Raw genomic sequence first — 21,303 nt, forward strand, 5'->3', positions numbered from 1 at the left:
TTTGTGGTTACCCTCACCCTCCAATAAAAAGCATAACAATAGTTACCAATTTCACCAGTCGCTGTCTCCATTAATAAAGTGCTGTGAATAAGAGATTTGTTGTTTTTTTTAATAGAGGTGTTGCAGGAAAATGCACTGCAGATACGTTAGAATAGGCATTGTTTGGCTTTGAAATACCGGAAATTATGTTTGACAAGGGCGAGGTCTCTACTGTCTTTCAACCAACTCCAGGAAGAAAACTTTTAATGGAACAAAAAATGTCCGAAAGAATGAAGGGTCGGAATGTAATAATGATTACATAGGTATACACACACACACGCATAGGGCTATATACATATATATATATATATATATATATATATATATATATATATATATATATATATATATATATATATATATATATATATATATATATATATATATATATATATATATATATATATATATGTATGGGGAGGAGAAAAAATCACCCCCCCTAGCAAAAAAACGCTGTCTGAAAAAAAGTCCAGGCTAAGCCCATGAGACAAGCAATTTACACGACCATAATTTTAAGTTTGGGTTAAAGAAATATAGAATATCTAAAGTAGTAATGCTCAAACTACTTTTTGGAGGGAAAATTATGATGAAATCAGATTTTCAAAAACTTTTTTTTTATTTATTGCGATTCAAACGTAACGGACAGACAGACTGACAAACAAAATGCACAAAAGTAAACGCTTATATCCTGACGGGGGCACACAAAAAAATGTATTATTATTATTTGGGGGAGGGGGGTACAAATTGTATATCCTGCTACTGCACGAAAGTTGTTGCATCAAAAGCCTATTTAAAAATGTGCGTCATATTTACATTTAAAGTGCATTCTTTCCCTCATAATCAAACATAAACGTTTCTCTAATTTAATAGCTAGTATGCCATAAAAAAGAAACAAAGATATTGTGATCTTGTGCTCCCAGAGCTATTTTTATATGTATTTTTGTTGTATAGGTTAGAGCTATTTTTATATATATTGTTACAAACTCGGTGGTGACACAGATGGTCGTAGGCTGTGTGTGTGTTTGGCCTACGCAAATCGCCCCAGTCCGGCGCTAGACGAGCGGTCAACCGTGACCAGTGACAGTACACGCCTGTGTGTAAATATTACGCACTCAAGTCATGACGATTGTGATCATTTCGAGTGGCCAAGAACGTTCCATCCCATTCTAGAAGGCCAGTAGAGACTCTATATAAGAGCGAGTGTGTCAGAAAGACAGGACTTCACGTTACCTCGCAATGTGACCAGTACGAGGCGAGAACCAGCACGGTGTGTGAAGTCAGGCGGAGCAAGACTAGTTTTTGTAAAGACTGTGTTAATGTTGTTGCCAATTGTGATGTATTTGAAATTAAACTGACTAATACTTTGGAGTCCTGAGTTGTGAGGTTCTTTAAGTTCGTTGTGTCGTGTGGTGCAGTAGGAAGAGAGCCTGGATAGTAGGGGAGACGTAACAATATTTTATTTTTATAGGTTAGTGTCAGACTTTATAGTTGTACTCCCGCATATTTTTATATGGGTTAGGGCGGGTAGTATAAGTAGTTAAACCCATGCTACATCCTGGACAGTTGACCAGCGGTCAGTAAAGTATATCACTGTCTGTGTGACAGTTGATGATCTTAGTGATCTGTCGTATACTTATTTAATCATTTCTATGTTTCTGTACCAAGGACGGCCTGCTATTATTACTGCTGATTATAACTGCTAATACCCTGCTGAAATACATGCTGCTGTAGATCTAGATTCTAGTGTTATTTTGTTTCTGTAGTGTTTCCTTAGTACTTAGTTGGCTTAGTCTATTCTTAGTGAATACTAAGTAATATAAGGTACTAGTAACTAAGGTGTTCTTGTTTTAGTGTTAGTGTAGATAGTGTGTCAACTAGTGTAGTAGTTGTAGTGATTTAGTTAGATAGTTGGTTTGATCAGTTTGTGTTAAATAGTTGGTTTGGTTAGTTTGTTGGTGTTTGGTAGTTGCGTAGATTTAGAGGGTTTTAGTTAGTTGCTGGGTTCAGTTGAAGTAGTTAGTGTATCATGGGCGTAGCCAGGGGGGGGGGTTCTTGGGGTTCAAACCCCCCCCCCCCCCGAAATGAAATCCCCCCCCCCCGCAGGGGGAGGGGGCGGAATTAAGTGACTGATTTTTGCTTTCATTTTGTTTATTTTAGGTGAGATTTTAATACTAAATCATCACTTACCACAGCAGAGCTGATGCAGTTTTGAGTTGAACACTCTCTACCAGGGGGTTTTGAGTTTAAATCCCCCTACCAGGGGGTTTTGAGATTTTAAAAACCCCTATCAGGGGGTTTTGAGATACAAATCCCTCTACCAGGGGGCTTTGAGTTTAAAACCCCCTAAAGGGGGTTTTGAATTTTAAACCCCCTACCAGAGGTTTTTGCAGTTAAATCCCCCTCTTCTATAAAACAAAACAAAAAAAAATGCAAACAACAATCCCCAAATTCCAACAGCACAGTTGAGGAAGATTTTGATTTTAAAACCCCATCCAAAATTTACGATAACCCCATCTTCAATATAAAAATAGCAAATTACACACTCAAAATTCTATGAGCGTAGCCAAAAGGGTTTTGAGTTTAACCCCCCTCCCCCTTCCAGTTGGGGTTTGAAGGTAAAAAGTACCTCTTCAATATAAAAAAAAAAGCAAATTACACACTATAAAATCTATGAGCGTAGCCTAAGGGGTTTTGAGTTTAAATCCCCCTCCTCCAGATGGCTTTTTCTTTAAAGTTTAAAACCCCTCCAGATGGTTTTGAGTTTAAAATTCCCCTACAGAGCGTTTAGAGTTGAAAACCTCTCTCTTCAATATTATTTTAAATCAAACTACAGTCACCAAATTCTATGATCGTAGCTAAATGGGGTTTTGAATTAAAAACAAAAAAAAAAAAAACCCAGAGATTTTTTAGTTTAAAACCCCTCAACAGATGATTTGACGAAAAAACTTTCCTTTTCGATATAAAATCTAAAGCGAAATACAGGCATGTAATTCCAAGAGCGTAGTCAAGAAAGGTTACACATTTCTACCAGTGGCTTGGGCTCCATTAATTAAGTGTGAATAGTCTTCTGCCAAAATTGAAAAACACTAAATGTGGCTCAACAAAGATGGCAAAGACAGATTTTAGGAGTCAGTCATAGAGATCGGGTCTTAATCAAAGAAAAATTATGCCGAACTGGGAGTGGAATCCTTAGTAAGGTTGTGACAGAGCGTCGCATGAGGTTTTGCGAGACATGTTTTCCGACAAAATGAATTACGCAAAATAAGAGTTGCGGAAACAGCTTGCCGGAAAATGCGCCGAACGGCGCGAGAGGGTCTAAGTCAGTAAGAATAGCACATTAGGTTTTTGAAATAAAACTTTTTAATAGCAAGATAATGCACTGTAGATACCTCAGAATATGCATTTTGTTGGCTTTCAATACCAGAAATAGTGCTCGGCGGCGGGGCTTCGCCCCGCGCTGGGGGAGCGTTGCGAACTCCCCCAGACCCCCTTGCTAGCAAGGGCGGGGAGTCTACAATAAACAATAAACGTCTTCCGAAAGGGTCAGAATGTAATAAAGATTAATTAGGTACACACACATATATATATATATATATAATTTTTTTTCGCGGGGGGGGGGGGGGAATCCCCCCCCCCCAAAACCCTCCCCGAAAAAAAATCCTGGCTACGCCCATGTAGTGTATATATTATATTTTATTTTTGATTTCTATGTAAATAAAGTTTCATTTTGTCTTATTTAATTTCAAGTAAAGTTTCGTTGGTGCTTTCATTTAGTATAGTCTAGTAAGTCTGGTTACTTAGGTGACTCTAGCCCCTTGGTCGTAGACTGAGGTGTCACAGATGAAACCCACCCAGTAGAGCTACCATCTGCCTTCTGTTAAATAATTTAATGTTGAGCAGAGAAAAGTCCTCTCTCGCGCCTCCTGACCTGCTCACATAATATTTGTTGTTAACATTTCTTATACATTAGAATGGTCTACACAATTTATAACAAAACGATTTGCTTTAAGAAAACAAAGTAGCCGTTGAACCTAAACTTTCCAAGCCACAACGCAAAGCTTAATATTCATTCATTTCTAGTTGTTGAGATTTGAGTGTGACAAGTGAACACACGGACATTTTACTCAAACCTAATAGCGGCTTTTTCCCTGAGGCTACGGGGGGCCGCTTTAAAAAAAAAGGGAAAAAAAATTAAGCAATTTCTAAAAATAAACCTAATGCACTCGTACAATAACATTGAGGACAAGTTTCGATATTTCTTCTCTAAAAAAAAATATTTAAGAGTCCTGTGCGAAGGACTAAAGGGGTGCCTCATTTGCTTATTCCTAAGGAGGCAGTATTGATAAAAATAGACAACATCTAGACTGTCATTATATAATATGTATTTAGTATTTACAACAACACAAAGGATCAATTACTGCAACATATTTTTTTCCCTTCAAACAAATTCAAGATAATAACATTGTCATTGATTTTCATTGCAGATTTGAGCCAAAGAAGGAAAGCTAGAAATAGCTGGATCTATTGATATTTCTGGTGCCTTGAATTAGGGAAGTGTTGAGGACCTCTGAGTTACGCACCAATGTCTCAAGGTTTGGAGCGGATAAATACGATGTTAACAACAAATTAGCTTCGAGATAATACGATAACTTTCTCAGACATCTGATCTCCTATAGTGTTAAAAAATAGATTTCTAGATATATATATATATATAACTCCTCCTTCGTTATCGAAGATGAGAATATTTCTCATATCATCATATGGACTCCAAGATGACTGTAAAGACAATCCTCGCTTTAAAAAGCCGGCCGCATATGTGGCATGGGTATGTTTGGTCAAATACAGATAGGCCTGCTTGTTTTCTTAGTTTTTTGTTGGTTCGGCGCTCTTTCACTCTGACCACTCTTCTTGCTTCAAATCTCGAGAATATGAGACTCACAGCTTCACGCCATGAGGAGCGATCGAGAGCTAGTGCTTCACAGCCGTGAATGTCAATATCGCACTTCTTGAAGGAGCTCTTGAGACTGTCTTTATAGCGCTTGTATTGACCTCGAAGTTGGGAACTTTTTACTGTCGCATTGATACTGTACATGTTGGACAGTTTTAAGATTTCTGTGTCTGGTATGTGGTCAGACCAACGCACTTTATGGATACTCCTTACACAGCGTAGGTGGAAGGAGATTTAACTTTTTGGTGTGGCGGGAAATATAGGGTCTAGAACTGCATGTAGGAGTGACGGGAGAACAACAGCACTGTAGACTTTCAGTTTTGTAGATATGCTGAGTCCTCTCCGTTGCCACACTTGTACTTGAAGTCTGCCCCTGAAAATGTATTGCACTTTATTTTCAGGTAAATAGATGACTTGCTTTAACGCAGTATGGGGGGGGGTGGAGATTGTAGTCTCAGGGGCAGGTTGCCACAAACGCTATTTAGATATTATCTGATGCGCATTCAAAAATGCGAAAGCAGAGTTGAGATGCTTACGGAAAGATATATAAATAGTGGTAAAATGAAGTCGACACCATACACCGTATATGTAGTAATAATTTAGCAGTGGGCTACGTTGACATTACTCTTTTTCTTAAAGCACAACCCAACTGTCTGAAAATTGTAAGCAAGTGAAAGATTCTTTAATCTACGTTGTACGTAGTACGAATAATGATTTAATGTGCTCTAGTTTTGTAATTAGTGATACATTGTAGATAGAATTAGTGGCTACTCTCAAGTAGGACAACAACAAAAACTAAACAGGACATGACCCACATTGAGTGATTGTGCTTACAACTCTGATTCACAGACACGTGATTTTCTCTGTCGTCTTAGTCTCTGATCTCCGAGTTGATAAAATGACATCAAACACATCCCTGTCCCAGTTTTGTAAAACTTTGGCTAACAGAACCAAGTGTGACACCCGTAGGCGTGATCTCTTTTATTGTATTGTCTCTCTCTCTCTCTCTCTCTCTCTCTCTCTCTTGTGTCAATTAATTAAGAAAAAAGATAATGCTCTCTGTAAGAAAAAGATATTTATTTACATAAGAATAAACAAATGAGCTAAAAAATCTAACATTAAAACGAAGACATAAGACAATTGTGCACTTTGAGCTCTCCAGACGAACTTTCTAGTCACAAAGATGTAGCTAGTTTTCTCTCCTGATCAGCTGTGTTTAAGACTGCTTATGCTACTTTACTCAAATTTTCTTTTATTGAGAACTCACAATAATATGTTTTAGTTTGAAGGTATAAGAAAAATGTCCAGCTCTATGAGATTAAAAAACTAAAAGGCCAATTACACATACTATGTGGGGGCCAGGAACGCTGGCGCCAAGTTATTTAGACAATCAACCATTGTGTCCGTCACCTTGGAGAGGTGGAATCATGTAGATACACGCAATGTGCAGTGTAATGTAAACATTAATAACTCTATATTGTCTAGTTCGTTAGTCTAGTGAAGTCCACTGGTGTGTTTCAGCTCCTAAAATGTAAACAATCCCCAAGTAGTTTTAACAGTTTCGGTGTCAACTAAGATAAAGAGTTCTGGTTCCTGCTGCTCGGTGTCAACTAAGGTGAAGAGTTCTGGTTCCTGCTGCTCGGTGTCAACTAAGATGAAGAGTTCTGGTTCCTGCTGCTCGGTGTCAACTAAGGTGGAGAGTTCTGGTTCCTGCTGCTCGGTGTCAACTAAGATGAAGAGTTCTGGTTCCTGCTGCTCGGTGTCAACTAAGATAAAGAGTTCTGGTTCCTGCTGCTGAACGTACTATAAGGTCTTGCAACAGCTGATGATGAAGTATTCGAGCATGTGATTGGCGCTGTTGATTCACGTCATCTTGTCTACGATGCTAGGGAGTAATTTGGTCTTGTAATTGGTGCTGATGAGCCACACAGACTTGTAAAATGTGTTACTGAGTTAAAAGGCCTTGCGAAATTCGTTAACGAATTGTTCGGTCTTGCATACTGTCTTGATACTGATGCTGAAGAGTTATAAAGTCCTATTGTGTGTTGAGCTGTTGTGTTATAGGGTCTTGCTGTGTGCTGGTCTGAACTGTTAAAGAATCCTGTTGTGTGCTGATCTGAAGTGATATAGGGTCTAGCTATTTGCTGATTTGAAGTGTTATATGCTCTTGTTGTGTGCTGATTTGAAGTGTTACATGCTCTTGTTGTGTGCTGATTTGAAGTGTTATATGCTCTTGTTGTGTGCTGATCTGAAATGTTATAGGCTCTTGTGTGCTGAACTAAAGTGTTATAGGCTCTTGTTGTGTCCTGATCTGAAGTGTTATAGGCTCGTGTTGCATGATGTGTTGGTGGATTGTAAATTCTTGCTGTATACTGAGATAGCGAGCTATAATCTCGTGCAGTAATTGACGTGAATGAGTTATTAGGTCTACATTGATTCGATCTATTGAAATAGGATAATGATGAGGCAAGACTAGATGGTAATGATTGAAGTTGAACACGTGAATACTCTGTTGGTGTATACGAAGTTGAGTTTTGTTCTGGTGTTCTAATGGATGGTGTGACTGAAGAACGTGTTCTAATGGATGGTGTGACTGAAGAACGTGTTCTAATGGATGGTGTGACTGAAGAAAGTGTTCTAATGGATGGTGTGACGGAAGAACGTGTTCTAATGGATGGTGTGACTGAAGAACGTGTTCTAATGGATGGTGTGACTGAAGAACGTGTTCTAATGGATGGTGTGACTGAAGAACGTGTGCTAATGCACCATGATGGTGACAGCTTTAAATTTTGTGTTGACATATTGTGTAATTGTCTCGTTGGGTAGTGTGCTTGAACTGGTTCAGCGGTCGAAGATTCTAACATTGGTAACCTATCAGTAACATGGCATTCCAAGGTTGATAAGACCTGGGTTACCAAAGACTTTGAGAGCGGGCTCGTATTCGAGATCGTAAATTTCTTAGTGGTTGGTGGTTCTAGGACTGGAGTATTGCCTGTGGTCAGAAAGCTCATGTTTGCTAATGTCCCACTGGTCAATGATTCTAGAATTGGTAAAGTCTCTATTTCTGAAATGTTTAATATCTGTGGGCTTGAGAGGTTTAAAATGTGCAAAGTATCGTTGGATGGAATTTCTGTAAGTGTTAAAATATCATTTGCTGAAGGTTCCATTAAAATTGGTGAAGGTTCTTCAATGTGTAATCTCGCAATGTCGGGAATCTCTGAAATTGGTAAAGTTTGAGTTGTTGAAACCTCTGATGTCTGCAAGATCCTTAATGTAGGAATGTCTAAGATCGCTAACGTGTCTTCAATAGAAGGTCCCGATGAATAATTCTCAAATCTAGATGTCTCAGATGACGCATCTGAAGACTCCGAGATAGGTAAAGTCATGGTTGAGGGTGTTGACAATGATTGGATATTTGCCTTCTGTAAATTTTACTTGAAAAAAAAAAAATAACTTTTAGTAAAAACAAAATCAAATATGTTTTAAAATATAAATGATTTTTTAAATAATAAAAAAATGTTGAACGAAATGTACTGAATCTATTTTTTAAAACAACAATAATAATTATGTCTTTGATTCGTAGATTAATGATGAGTGCAGTGTTTCACATGGCTGCACAAACCCACTTGCGGCCTGCATAGTTTTCCACATTCGATGCAGACAAAGTCGTTGTCTGCAAGGGAGTCTATTTCATCTATACCTATTTGGTATTAAATTTACTTATGTAACATGTATCTTCAAAAACCTCTGTAACATACTATGAATATCAGTACTACTTTGGTCTGACCTTGCACTTAGTATTTCATATGATAGCATTCCCCGTTATGTCATAGTAAAGCCCTAGAGACTTTTTGTTGTCAACTTTTCATTACAAAACTTAAAATCTACTTACAATGACAGCTGCTTTTTTTATAGATGTGGAAATTATTTTTTCTTTAGAAACAAACTGATGTCATCCCAACAAGTGAACACTGATTTCTGAACTGACCCTTTTAAACATAAACATTTTTTTTTGTTTTTTTCTCTTATTAGGGGGACTGAAGGGGGGGGGGTTGCCTCGGGGGGCTAGAAACAACGACATGATGTTCTTGTCAGAATGTGATCGAGCTCCAATCACTGCATAGATCAAGAACAAAATTGAACACAAAACTCAGGGTGGGGGGCAGAAATATGTTTTTTTTTCCTCTCAGTATCCTACCTAGTCGCTCCACAACAAAACACTGCAAAGTGAATGAAAAAAAAATGGGGCTTACATTTCTTTTTGTTAAAAAAAAATCTAATAAAGTTTAGTTTTAGATCTGTTCATGACTTGTATGTGACTGAAGAATCTTTTTCATCAATCATAGTTTCCTCTTTGCTATTGGTCTATAACAGGACCCAATGCCGTGGTCAAAATTAAATGTGTTTTAAATCCTGCTCAGGATGTTATCCAGATGAGAATTTTAGGCATCTCGGTGTCTCTAAGAAAACTTATCTGGGATTTTCTTTCAAGACTGCAGATAACTGTAAACGTGAGGCTCTTTCTTTAAATTATAATATTTGTCACCATCCACAAAAGTGTTTACTTCATTTATATTTTGTATGTCAACAGAAAAAATTCAAGAAAGTCAGGTTATGGGTGAGATTATACAATTTGGTTTTCTCCCCTGAATTGGTCGGAATTATGTGCGTGCCGGTACTAGATGTCTTCAAGGGGTCAATGACCTGATACTTTGCTGTGATTTTGATCTTTTTTTTTTCGGCTTTGTTAAAAAACGAAAAACATTAGAAATGCATTGAAAAGAAAAACCTGTAGTAGGTGTAATTGAATCAAGTACTTTGGCTCAGTGATGTAACGTAATTAAATTTGTTATATGTTAGGATACATATTTAATAGTTATTCGTGTAGTCATCTCAGGACCAAAAGAGTAGATAGAATTAGACAGGAAATACGACCGCTAGATGGAGTGACAATAGAGACGCTTGGAGTAAAAAACAACAACTCGACAAACCATTTTCCCCTGTAAATTAACGTTTTAAAGGTTTACTAAAGGCTTTATCTACTTCTTTAAAAAGTGTCTGAAAAGCCGAGCAGTTGTGCGAACTCGCATGTCTTGATTGGAGCATAACAGCTGCAGTTCGCAGCTTCAGTGGTCATAAATTTGGAGGGGTCACTCCTGATCTAGAAGAACTAAGTTCAGCAATTTCGGTGGTCATATATTTGGAGGGGTCACCAATGGTCTAGAAGAACTTAGTTCTGCAGCTTCAGTGGTCATAAGTTTGTATGGGCCGAATATGAAAAAAAAGGGGGGGGGGGTAGCTTGATCATCACTGATCTAAAAGTATTGGAAGCAAATGCAAGGACTAAAAGCTAGAGTTAACAGGCGTCCGGCTAAAGTAGGCCATGTCCTCCTTTTGGGGTCGTGTTTTCCGGCCGGCCGCATTAGCCTAAAATGTGAAAATGTCCAGGGATTTCACCGTTGTTCTATTGATTGAAATTAATTCTCCATATCTTTATGTTTCAATATAAAAACTCTCTTAACAATACTAAATCAAAAGAGAAGTAAAGCTTCACTGAAAAAAACGCATATTTACTGTGTTGATTAGTAGGCCTATTACAGGGGCGGACTGGCTATATGGGCAAACGGGCAAATGCCCGGTGGGCCGGTACCAAATGGGCCGGTCTGGTAGCGACCAAAGAAAAAAATTCAATGCAGACAACTTTAAAAAAAAGTGACAGCAGCAAGACACAAAGGCCGAACATGTTTTCTTGTTGTTGTTGTTTTTTTTTAAATTATTATTACAATTAATTTTGTTTGAAATTCAACAAGAATATAATTTTAAGAATTACACTATACACTGTACGTATTATCATTTGTAAAACGTTAGAACGTACATTCTGCTATGCATGAGTGGCATGGCCTTCAACACTACTTTGATGTCTTCGAGACTGTGTTTGGCCTGATCATTTTGCTGGTCGGCATGGGCCTTTGATGGCACTCCTATTTTTATTTTGCTCCTTCCCTCACCCGTCTTTTGATGTTTCCAATGAAAGTTAACGAAAAAGAGGGATGGGAGAGGATAAGTTAGAAAACAGTGATATAATGCGGCAAAAGGGAAGACAATTAGCTCTTTAACAAAACACATACACACAGCCGCGAAATTGCAAACCACCCAACTTATTCATAGCTCAATATGGGTATAAAGTTCTACTTTCTGCGATTTGAAAAGAAAAAGTAAGTTTCTTGTTGTTTATTTGTAATAACATAGATATAAAAATACTACACTTAAGGCTACGTCCATCGTAGTTCGATTATGACCACTTTGTCATCCAGGGGGCTGAGGGCTTTGCACTGGGGTTTTATGTCTCCTCGTGTGGCTGGTGAGACCTATGTGAGCCCGGAATGTTCGGCCGCACACTAGGCAGGTTATTCCAGCTGGAGCTAGTGTCATTGGCCTTGCTTTTCTTCTCTGGCGTTTTTTCTTCTGCCAGCTTTCAGCTTTGTTCTCTTTTCCTCAGCAACCTGTGCGCCGGTTTTCACAGCGCGACGTCATGATGCTCTGTCGTGTGCCTCTGTCTCCCAGGTGGATGGGTCTATGCTGAACGCCTTCAGAGAAGCTTTGAGGGTGTCCCTGAAGCGCTTTCTTTGCCCACCTTGCGAGCGCTTTCCTTCGCTTAGTTGGCCGTACAAGAGTCATTTAGGGATGAGATGGTCTTCCATTCTGCATACGTGTCCTGCCGATCGCAGCTGGGACTGCATCAGGGTGTGTGGATGCTTTGTAGACCCGCTCTTTGAAGGAGTTCAGTATCTGGTATTGTCTTGCCATTTGACATTCAGTATTTTTCACAGACATGTCGTGGTAGTGATTCAGTTTCTTTGCATGTGTGACAGGTGGGGAAATGTGACGTGTGTTTGGCGCGTTTTATGTCTAGAGGATGATTATTTTTAAAGCTATCACACACCAACCTATCAGCATATGAATCGGGAGCAGGCACGCAACGAGACAAGCAATGAAAGATAGATACAAAAGTTAAAATAAAAGAATATTTATTTACATAAATATACATATAAGAATAAAAAGGGGAGGGTTTGCATCTATCTCTAAATAATACTAGATTTAATCATCACTCTTGCACCTAATAAGAGAGTATGTCACTTTGTCCTCTGACTTAGCTGGTTTTCCTGTTGATGTCGCAGCTGGCAGTGTCCTGGCTTGAGGTTCTGCAGCTGGAGGTGGCGCTCTAGCGGATAGAGGGACGCCGGTGATATAGTTCTTGTGGAGTTTCAATCCCAAAATCTAATATCTGTAGTGGGCACAGTAGGGCGGGTGGCCGGCTACCGTGGGCACAAGGTTACTGCGGGCAGAGCTGATCTGCCGTGGGCAGCGTAGTTGACAGGATATGTCCAGTGAGTTGCAGAAGGTTGGCGTAGCTATGACGTCTCGCACAGGCCTAAGTTTATAGGGACGTCGTACCTAATAGCTTGACAGGTGGGCTGTCGAAAAGGCGGACAATGCCGATAGCGCCAAGTAGTAGAGTTGAGTAGATCTCAGTAGGCAAGTGCAGTGCTGAATAGCACTAAGCACATAAATAGGCAGGTAAGTATGTGGTTCTCGATAGCAAATACAGTGCTGAATAGCACTAAGCACCTAAATAGGCAATAGGTGATTCTCGATAGCAAATAGTGGAGTCGTGTCGAGTAGACACTAAACAGCAAATAGGAAATAAAAAGGCAGACACCTGAGGGAGGCTGCGGATAAGTAAAGACAAGTTAGGACATGTCTCTCATGCATCTTATCGATGCCCTCGACTGAGGTGCATTCGTCAGATTGGTAAAATTGCTTTAGAGCATAATAGGGAGATGATGACAAATGGGATTTGGAAAATAGATAGCAGATAGTAGCAATATAAAATGTACATAAAAGGGGAAAGTAATAATATAAAATGTACATAGAAGGGGAAATAATAATCTCAAATTAACAACACAGGTGGATAGAGAAAGAAAGGGGGGGGGGGGGGGTTGAATTGGGCGGTGGTCAGCGACCCTGACGGTATGTTTACATATGACCGTCGGTCGAGAACAATGGAGCGCGCTTGAATGGAGAGGGTGTCCGTTCAAGCGGCGCAACTCTCGTTAGAGTGAAATGACTACAGGGGAGATAATTCAATACAGGGGAGATAACTCATATCTCCTTTCTAATGGGCAGTATTAGTGCGATAGTAAATCATCAAGGCGATCAGCCGATATAAAGGAAATAAAATAAGATGTAGAAATATATACATGGTTGCATCAACGATCAACTGAGCAACGTAGCATTAATAGATTAATGCAATTCATAAATACATACATAGGACATGTTTATGTTCTCTACTTACGCCAGTGAAAAATACACAATGCACTAATTAAATACAAACGAAATAAGCAAAATACACATGATAATATCTAGTGGAAATAGCACAAAAGTAATTAAGATGGAACTTGTGATTAAGTTCGTCTTACCACCAGGTATTCCTCTAGGAAAAAGAATAAATGAAGCAGTCCAGACTCGATAGCTCAGTTCGAATGAGAAATGAAAGAGAGTCTGGCCTGATTTAGTTTACCTTATATACAGGCCTGGAGAATGTGAGCGGAAACAGGAAATGTCCTAGGCTTAGAATTATCTTACACGTGGGTGAATTAGACTTGAGATGAGAGTCGCACATTGGGAAGGTCAATGGGCGTGTTCGTCCTCGTGGTCTCCTAGATCAAAGAGAGACGTGGGGAAGGGGGGGGGGATTAACTTGCTTTCTACACAAGGTGGTGTCCACTGCGGCTGTCAGATATCCTGCCGATAAGATCAAAGAGTCTGTGTGTATCTTTGCCCCGGTCAAGGGAAGATAAATCAAAAGACGTGGCCTAGCTATCTCCAATGTGGTCAACTAAGTCTAGCCTGGAGAGGAAAAGGTGGTGCGGGTGGAGAAATTGGGGATAGGACGGGGAAATGACTAAAATAAAATAAATAAATAATGAAAAATAATAATTAATGCTGTGATAAATTTGAGTGACTCTGACAGCGAGTTTTTGACTTGTCACAGCATGTTAACTGTACACTATCCATGTTTCTGAGGCCTAGAGCAATGTAGAGGAGGATGACGGCTCGATCGCCCCTAGTTTTGTATTTGTGGTGATACCACTTTAAAGGAATGGGTTGTCAGGCAGGAAAACCAATGATTTAGCATATTTTAAGTCACAGATCAACAAGCATGACTAGATTGACACGTGAAATGCGTAGGACCTAATTTTTTTTTTTTTAAGAAACGTCTGCTTATAGTTTTCAGACTACATACGTGTAGTTCTATAAATAGAATACATCCAGTTTTCGATGCGTTATCAAACTTTATATATATTGAATAGAATTAGGCTTACACCTATGATAAAACACATGGGCGTAGCCAAGAGGGGAGGAATTCAAACCATCACTGGCCTCAGATCTCATTGTCTGTGGTAGAGGGTTTCAAACTCAAAACCCCATAGTAGGGGTTTTAAACTCAAAACCCCTTTGGCTGCGCTGGGGCAAGTGATGGTTTAGTATTAAAATCTTACCTAAAATAAAGAAAATCAAAGCAAAAAATCAGTCACTAAAGTCCCTCGGGGGGGGGGGATTTCATTTCGGGGGGGGGGGTTGAACCCCAACCCCCCCCCCCCCTGGCTACGCCCATGATATATATATATATATATATATATATATATATATATATATATATATATATATATATATATATATATGTTTATATATTTATATATTTATATTTATATATTGCGGAGGGGGTTTAACCCCCCCCCCCCACACACACACACCGAAAATATATGACATGCCATTTGTGGGCCGGTTTATATGGTAATGCCCGGGCCGATTTTGATACCCAGTCCGCCCCTGGCCTATTATATGTACTTAATAGTGACCAATAAAACATATCATCAACCAATCAACGTTGCGTGCTCGCTGTTGTTTAATCATTGGAATGACTATTCAAGATGGTTTTATGATGTAGCATATAGAAGCTCAGTTTAGTTTTAATTGTCTGTAATCACCTCCATAGCGAGGTCAAGGTTGATTGTGGACGGACTCTTGCGGCAAGCAAGCTTTCTTTGAAAATAAGTGATTTAATCACCATAAAAGAAGCAGCGAAGATTTAGCGGAATGAAATGCGTGGTTTGTTTGCAAATGCAGAGAGAGATTAAGGAATACAAAGTTTTGTAAAGAAAAAAGAAAAGTCAGTTGTAGTTTGAGTTGTAGAACCAGAACTATTTTTAGATCTAGTTGTAGTTATGAGCTTGAATGAAGAGTGTATTTTATTCAAGTGATTCCTAGTTTCAAGATTAAAGCTTTGTATTTATTTTTGAAGGATCTTCATTGTTTCAATTAATAGTTTGCATTTAAATCTTCGGCATAAAGATCTTATTTGAGTGTTCAGTAATTGTTAAAATAATAATAATTAATTAATTTGCTTTAGGTATTATTGAGCACGTTTACACAAAGACCAGTTTCTCGTGTATTTCTTGATCTTTCATGTGTGGCTCAAATATTGGGTCCGCAGAACTGTTTTCACTAACAGGAGAAGCATCGAAGGCGAGTAACTGGCGTCAAAACCAGTAAGCTTTGGACAGGAGGGACTCATTAGCCTTGGCTTGCTGCCCACCTAGCAGAAGGATAACTGAATTCAAACCTCTGCTGCCTTGCAGCTAGGCCTAAACATGGGAAAGGTTTTGTGAGTCAACCCTGAGAAAAAATAAGGAGCCAGCAACCCTTATGCAGTTTGCAGCAAACAGCGTTACATCCTGTCAGGGCCGGATAGACCGCTGATCCCAAACTGTATATGTCGTTTGAAAAGAATTACATAAGAAGCTTTAAATGTTATACCACCAATGTTCCCTTCAATTGTATTGTTGCTTCAAGAAATTCGTTTAATAATATCAGAAGTAGGTTTGTGTAAAACAGTTTTTAAAACTACTTCAACGGCAGGTAAAATCAATGTTTTACCTATTGTTGTAACTCCAGTTGCGGACTGAAAGGGTTAATGTGTGTGCGGCCTACTGATACACACGACTCAGGCCAATAACACGGGTCAACGGCTGTCGATAGACAAGGGACAGTACTGCTAATAACCGCAAGTATGACCTGTGTTGTGGTCATGTGATCAAGAGCCTTCACGGTCGAGAGAAAGTGTGTTTAAAAGGACAGTTGAGTCCAGGACAGCAAAGCAGTAAGGACTTTTGGTACCTTTAGGTCCTCGAAAATGTAGCTGTACGAGCTAGAGAGACTAGTAACGTTTAGTTAGGCAGTTCTGTTAAGTTCAAGAAAGCATTTGATGTAGCCAATTGTGTTGAATTGGCCGTCGATGTATTTGTAATTAAATCGCCACATTGTTACTCGAAGCTCTTGTTGTCAAGCTCTTGTGTTAGATGTGCTGTGTTGTGTTGTCAAGTAGTGTTTGCAGAAGGCCTGATTGAGAAGATCGTAACACTAGAGTGTTTTCCGTATTCGGCTATAAGTAAAGAGATATTGCAAGACGTTCACAAACCATCATCTTCTTTATATGATATCGAAGAGATATGTTGTGGGTCCATTGTGAACTTAATTGTTCAAACTTTTATCTTTTTATCAGGGTGGCATAGTCTCAAATTATTCTCCAGCGTAATTAGTTTCATATCGTCATAAAAAGGCACTTAGGCAATCGCTTGTTTGACAAGGAAGAAATGAATCCCAATTTTAAATAATCAACGCTCTACATTTCTTTTTGTTAAACATAACTTACATGTAGACAAAATTAAGATATTTAAATAAGTATTGACATTAAATACCAACATTTTTCGTTTCAATAGCAGTATAAATATTTAAAGGATTAACTAAGGTACAAATTATATATTAGTGTAGGAAATAATAACATTAATGGGAGTGAAAATTAAAGTCTCAAATGAAATGAAATGAAATCCATTATCATAGACCACCAATTTATTTTTTTCACTTTCGTAGACCCCTCGGGGTCTATATAGACTACTTTGGGAATCACTGGTTTACATGGTCGTTTTTTTTTTAATACATAAAAACAAAATCCTACTTAGGGCTCGAGTCCTCAACTTATACCACCACATCTATCAAATAGGATTTCTTTCCTTTGTTCAAGATACCAAAAGTTTTGCTTAAATATTCTTAGATTTCTTGCACTAACTGCAATATATTAAATGTCTGAAAATAACCATTTTAGAAGTAACACTGCAAAGACTTTTCTCTTCAAATCCAATAAAAGGTCATTTTTTATGCTAAAACTGCGATTTATAACGACTGGACGCGAGCAACCGGCTTTTCAAAACAGTAGGGGCACTAGGAGACTTAAAAATTAAAATTGCCAAGTCCAGTGACATTTAAAACTAACAGAACACATTAGCTATTTATTGGATTGGAAGTGGTTTCCCCATCGCTCACTTTCTTCATTAAAAATAAGTTCCGGTCAATATCAACTTTACTTCTTCAGTCATTCAACTGAACGAGGCTGGAGTCACTAGATCCACAACTAATGTGCAAAAGTCTACTTGGTGTAAAATATTTAACATGCATAATGTTCCGGAACAGTGGAACTAGCTTACTAGTGGCTGATAATAAAACAAAAATTAAAACAAAAATTTATTGAGACAAATGTTTTATGTATCTTGAGCATCACAAAAAAAAAAATATTCTTTTTTTGCAAATATAAAATCAATCTACCTAGAAGTTCTTGTATCTGAGAGTTAATAAATTATTGTCATTTTCGATTTATGCATGCATTAAAGTGCTGCTGTTATCAATAAATGATTGAGAACATGATTGATGTTTGGATGATATAATGAGACCTTGATAAGTAACAGCCTTAACATTCAATAACAATAAAAATAATATAACATACTTCATTATAAACAAATGTATCTTACTTGTATAGTCCTGTTACTGACTTGTATAGTCATATTACTGACTTGTATAGTTCTATTACCAAGAGTAAATTGTTCTTTATACTAAATAGTAAACATTAAATATTCATTTTATTTTTTTTTTTACTTTTAGAGACATAATTCTCTGGTATTAAATGTACACAACTTGAATTAAAAATACATTTTATTTTCAAAAGTACCACAATTCGAAAACTAAAAATGTCCATAATGCCACTTCTACAAGGCATTATTTGACAATAATAAATAAATATAATAAACATTTAATATTGAACAATATGGCAATAATGTATCTGTATGGAGAAGTAAGGACAAGCACTTCACATAACCCATCAAATATTACTTTGTTTGGTCTTGCACTCCACATAACCCATCAAAAATTACGTTATTTGGTCTTGCACTCCACATAACCCATCAAATATTACTTTATTTGGTCTTGCACGCCACATAACCCATCAAATGTTACTTTATTTGGTCTTGCACTTCACATAACCCATCAAAAATTATTTTATTTTGTCTTGCACTCCACATAACCCATCACAAATTACTTTATTTTGTCTTGCACTCCACATAACCCATCACAAATTACTTTATTTTGTCTTGCACTCCACATAACCCATCAAAAATTACTTTATTTTGTACAATACAGACATTTTTTTTTTCAAATATTAGTGTTTCCAGATCTACATGTTCAAAACTAGTTAATAAATAAACATTTTAACAACAAAATTCCTCTTTCTGGAAGGAACTTTGTTTTAAGATACAACTATGTTTGTACTATAAAACAATTGCAAAGAGAATATAGCAACATATGGGTTGTAACAAGATTTAAGACAGTGGAATATTATAAAGGTTTGAGATTCTGATTTTATTTGAAAGTGTCCTACCTCCATCTACATTATAAATAAAAGTAATATTCAAACATATATAGTAAAGTATGTATGTTTTCTCCATAGGTAGTACAATATTATAAAAATGTTTACTGTCATTAATGGATGGTGGGGGTTACATGTTTTTTTTAATTTAGATATTTCCAAACACCTGACATTTGACAGTGCTGATGAATCAAAGTATTTTAAGTTTGGGAAGTACTAGCATTTGGAACAAGAAAGAATGAACAATAAACATGACATTTCAGTAATGTACTAAGCATTATCAAGTATTAACACCAAAAGCCAATTTCTGTGAATTTCAAGCTAACAAAATCAGAAAGAGAATTTCAAAGAAAACATAAGTATTACAACAAACGTTTTACAAATTACTTTTCTCTGAAACCATATCATCTAAATGTAACAATCCCTGGCAACATCTATTTTCAAAACACATAAAGTTAATTATCATCTTTAAATGAATTTAGTCTTTTTTTTTTCTTTTTCATCTTCATAATAAATTGTAAAAATCCAACATAATTTTCAATAGTATTTAATTAACTCATGTTGACAAATATCAGCTTCTAAATTATACAAAGTTTTAATTTAATTAAAAGAAAAGAATGTCTACAGCAGCCACACAGCCTGTACATTTTGTTCTTATTTTCAGTGGTCAAAAAAAGATGTGCTTGCTTTGTAAATATTATCAGCAGTTTCTCATAATATCTCTTGATATTAGCTTCAACATCTCATTTTCAACATCAGCAGTGTCCATTCAATGCTGTAAAATGTCAACTACAAGAAACAAAAAACAATGCTGCATTTTGTCTACTGGCTTTGCATGGCAAGTTAAATATGAAATATAACCACTTGCAGTAAGAGTGCTGCATAATATCTAACATATCAGTAGCATGGCATTCAGAGGTTGATAAAACCTAGGTTAAAGACTAACAGAGGGATCATTTTCGAGACATTGATTTCTTAGTGGTTGATGATTGTTTGACTGGCATATTGTCTGTGACCAGAAATCTTGTATTTGCTATTGTCTCACAGGTAAATGATTCTCAAATGTTCAGTCAATGTTGCTATATGACAATGAGTGACAAGTTATTGCTGCAATCTGCTGCATAGCTATAAAAGTGATGCTGACTTTAAATTGTCTCTGAGTATCGAGTCCATGAGAACTTGAAAAACAACCTGAACATTAGTGGTATCTGTGGCTGTTGTGAAGTGAGGATACACAACCTTGGAGGGATTGGTAACTTGCATTAGGAACAAGTGCTGGATATATCTGGCAGCAGAATCAACATCTTTATCAGGACCTGCATGAAAGGAAACCACGAGAACATTGTAAGACAAACGAAATTAAATGTAGTGCAAAGGAATGAGTTTTAATGGAAGTTATATTTAGCAAATTTAAATATTGTGCTTAATAGATGCAATTAGTAACAAAATATTTTTTTTAACATCTCAACATTTGAGTTTAAAATATTTGAGGTTAAAATATTTTTTAATCTGATTATTAAAGAAAGGAGAAAATATAATTTCATTCCAGTTCTTTTATGTGAAAAACATTTTTATAAAGTAAGACACTAATATTTTTAGCTTGCAATCACAGTATGACATTTCAAACATTTTAGATGAGATTTTTTAAATATTTGTAATATGGTAAAATACAAAGACTTATACCTTTTTAAAAAATTTACATATCAAATGTAATTAACCAAAATTTTATAATTTGGAAAAATATAAAATTTTATAATAAAAATCTTTATTAAAAAAACAAAAAATAATTTAGATAATTAGTTTTACAATAAATTCCAGAAATATGAAATGAAAAGAATAATGCTCATATTAAAGATTAACAAAAAATAAATGAACTCTCAGTTCAAAAGAACTTCATTTTATGATATTAATGATACAAAACAAACAACACTTAGTCACCTGTAAAATCTGGAAAGAAGTAGCGCAAGTGTCTCTTTGAATATTTTATTTTGTCTTGAAACAAATCTAACTTATTAAGAAATAAAATCTGTAAAAAAAAGATTAATATATTAAAAAATATATTAAAAATCTGCAAAAATAAGACAAACATAATTAAGAATCTATTTGAAATGATTGACTTTCAAAGCTATCCACACTAATATGCATCTCAATAAAATCTACCTCCTTTTTTGGAAAGTACTACTCCAATAACTTTCTACTAGACACACATTGAAGATGGTTTTCACTTCTTGCTAAGCTAATTACCAAAGGTTCTTTTCATATGCTAGGACAAATTTGAACAAATGCTCCTTCTTTCCTACTTCCCCAGTGCTATTAGGAGCATGGAATGGGTTGCCTGAGCCAGTCAGGAAAACCAATGAATTTGCAGAATTTAAGTCATTGGTTAACATGCATTAGATGCATGACCCGTAGGGCATAATCATCTTCTTTTTTGAAGTAACATCTGTATTAGATGTAGTGGTTAGTGATTAGTGGTTCAGAAAAGTAGAAATAAGACTCT

General features: G+C 36.8%; 2 protein-coding genes across 3 annotated transcripts in view; both read right to left on the reverse strand.

The window, feature by feature from the left end:
* Nucleotides 1-6,511: 6,511 nt before the first annotated feature.
* Nucleotides 6,512-8,373, reverse strand: LOC129924653 (uncharacterized). The gene is made up of 2 exons (XM_056021122.1): nucleotides 7,000-8,373; nucleotides 6,512-6,790 (listed from the first exon to the last, which is right to left on the reverse strand). The coding sequence occupies exons 1-2, from the start codon at nucleotides 8,371-8,373 to the stop codon at nucleotides 6,512-6,514; spliced, it is 1,653 nt and encodes a 550-aa protein (XP_055877097.1).
* Nucleotides 8,374-17,660: 9,287 nt separating this feature from the next.
* The window catches only part of LOC106050646 (guanine nucleotide-binding protein G(o) subunit alpha-like), a 30,609-nt gene continuing 26,966 nt past the window's right edge, over nucleotides 17,661-21,303 (reverse strand). For both annotated transcript variants that reach the window (XM_056022047.1, XM_056022048.1), the window contains exons 9-10: nucleotides 20,742-20,829; nucleotides 17,661-20,119 (exon numbers count right to left, since the gene is read on the reverse strand). In XM_056022047.1, the coding sequence (XP_055878022.1) occupies nucleotides 19,929-20,119; nucleotides 20,742-20,829 (279 nt within the window). In that variant the 3' untranslated portion in view covers nucleotides 17,661-19,928. The remainder of the gene's footprint in view (nucleotides 20,120-20,741; nucleotides 20,830-21,303) is intronic.

This window comes from Biomphalaria glabrata, chromosome 2 (genome assembly GCF_947242115.1).
Source record: "Biomphalaria glabrata chromosome 2, xgBioGlab47.1, whole genome shotgun sequence".
In the NCBI taxonomy this organism is placed as follows: Eukaryota; Metazoa; Mollusca; class Gastropoda; family Planorbidae; genus Biomphalaria; species Biomphalaria glabrata.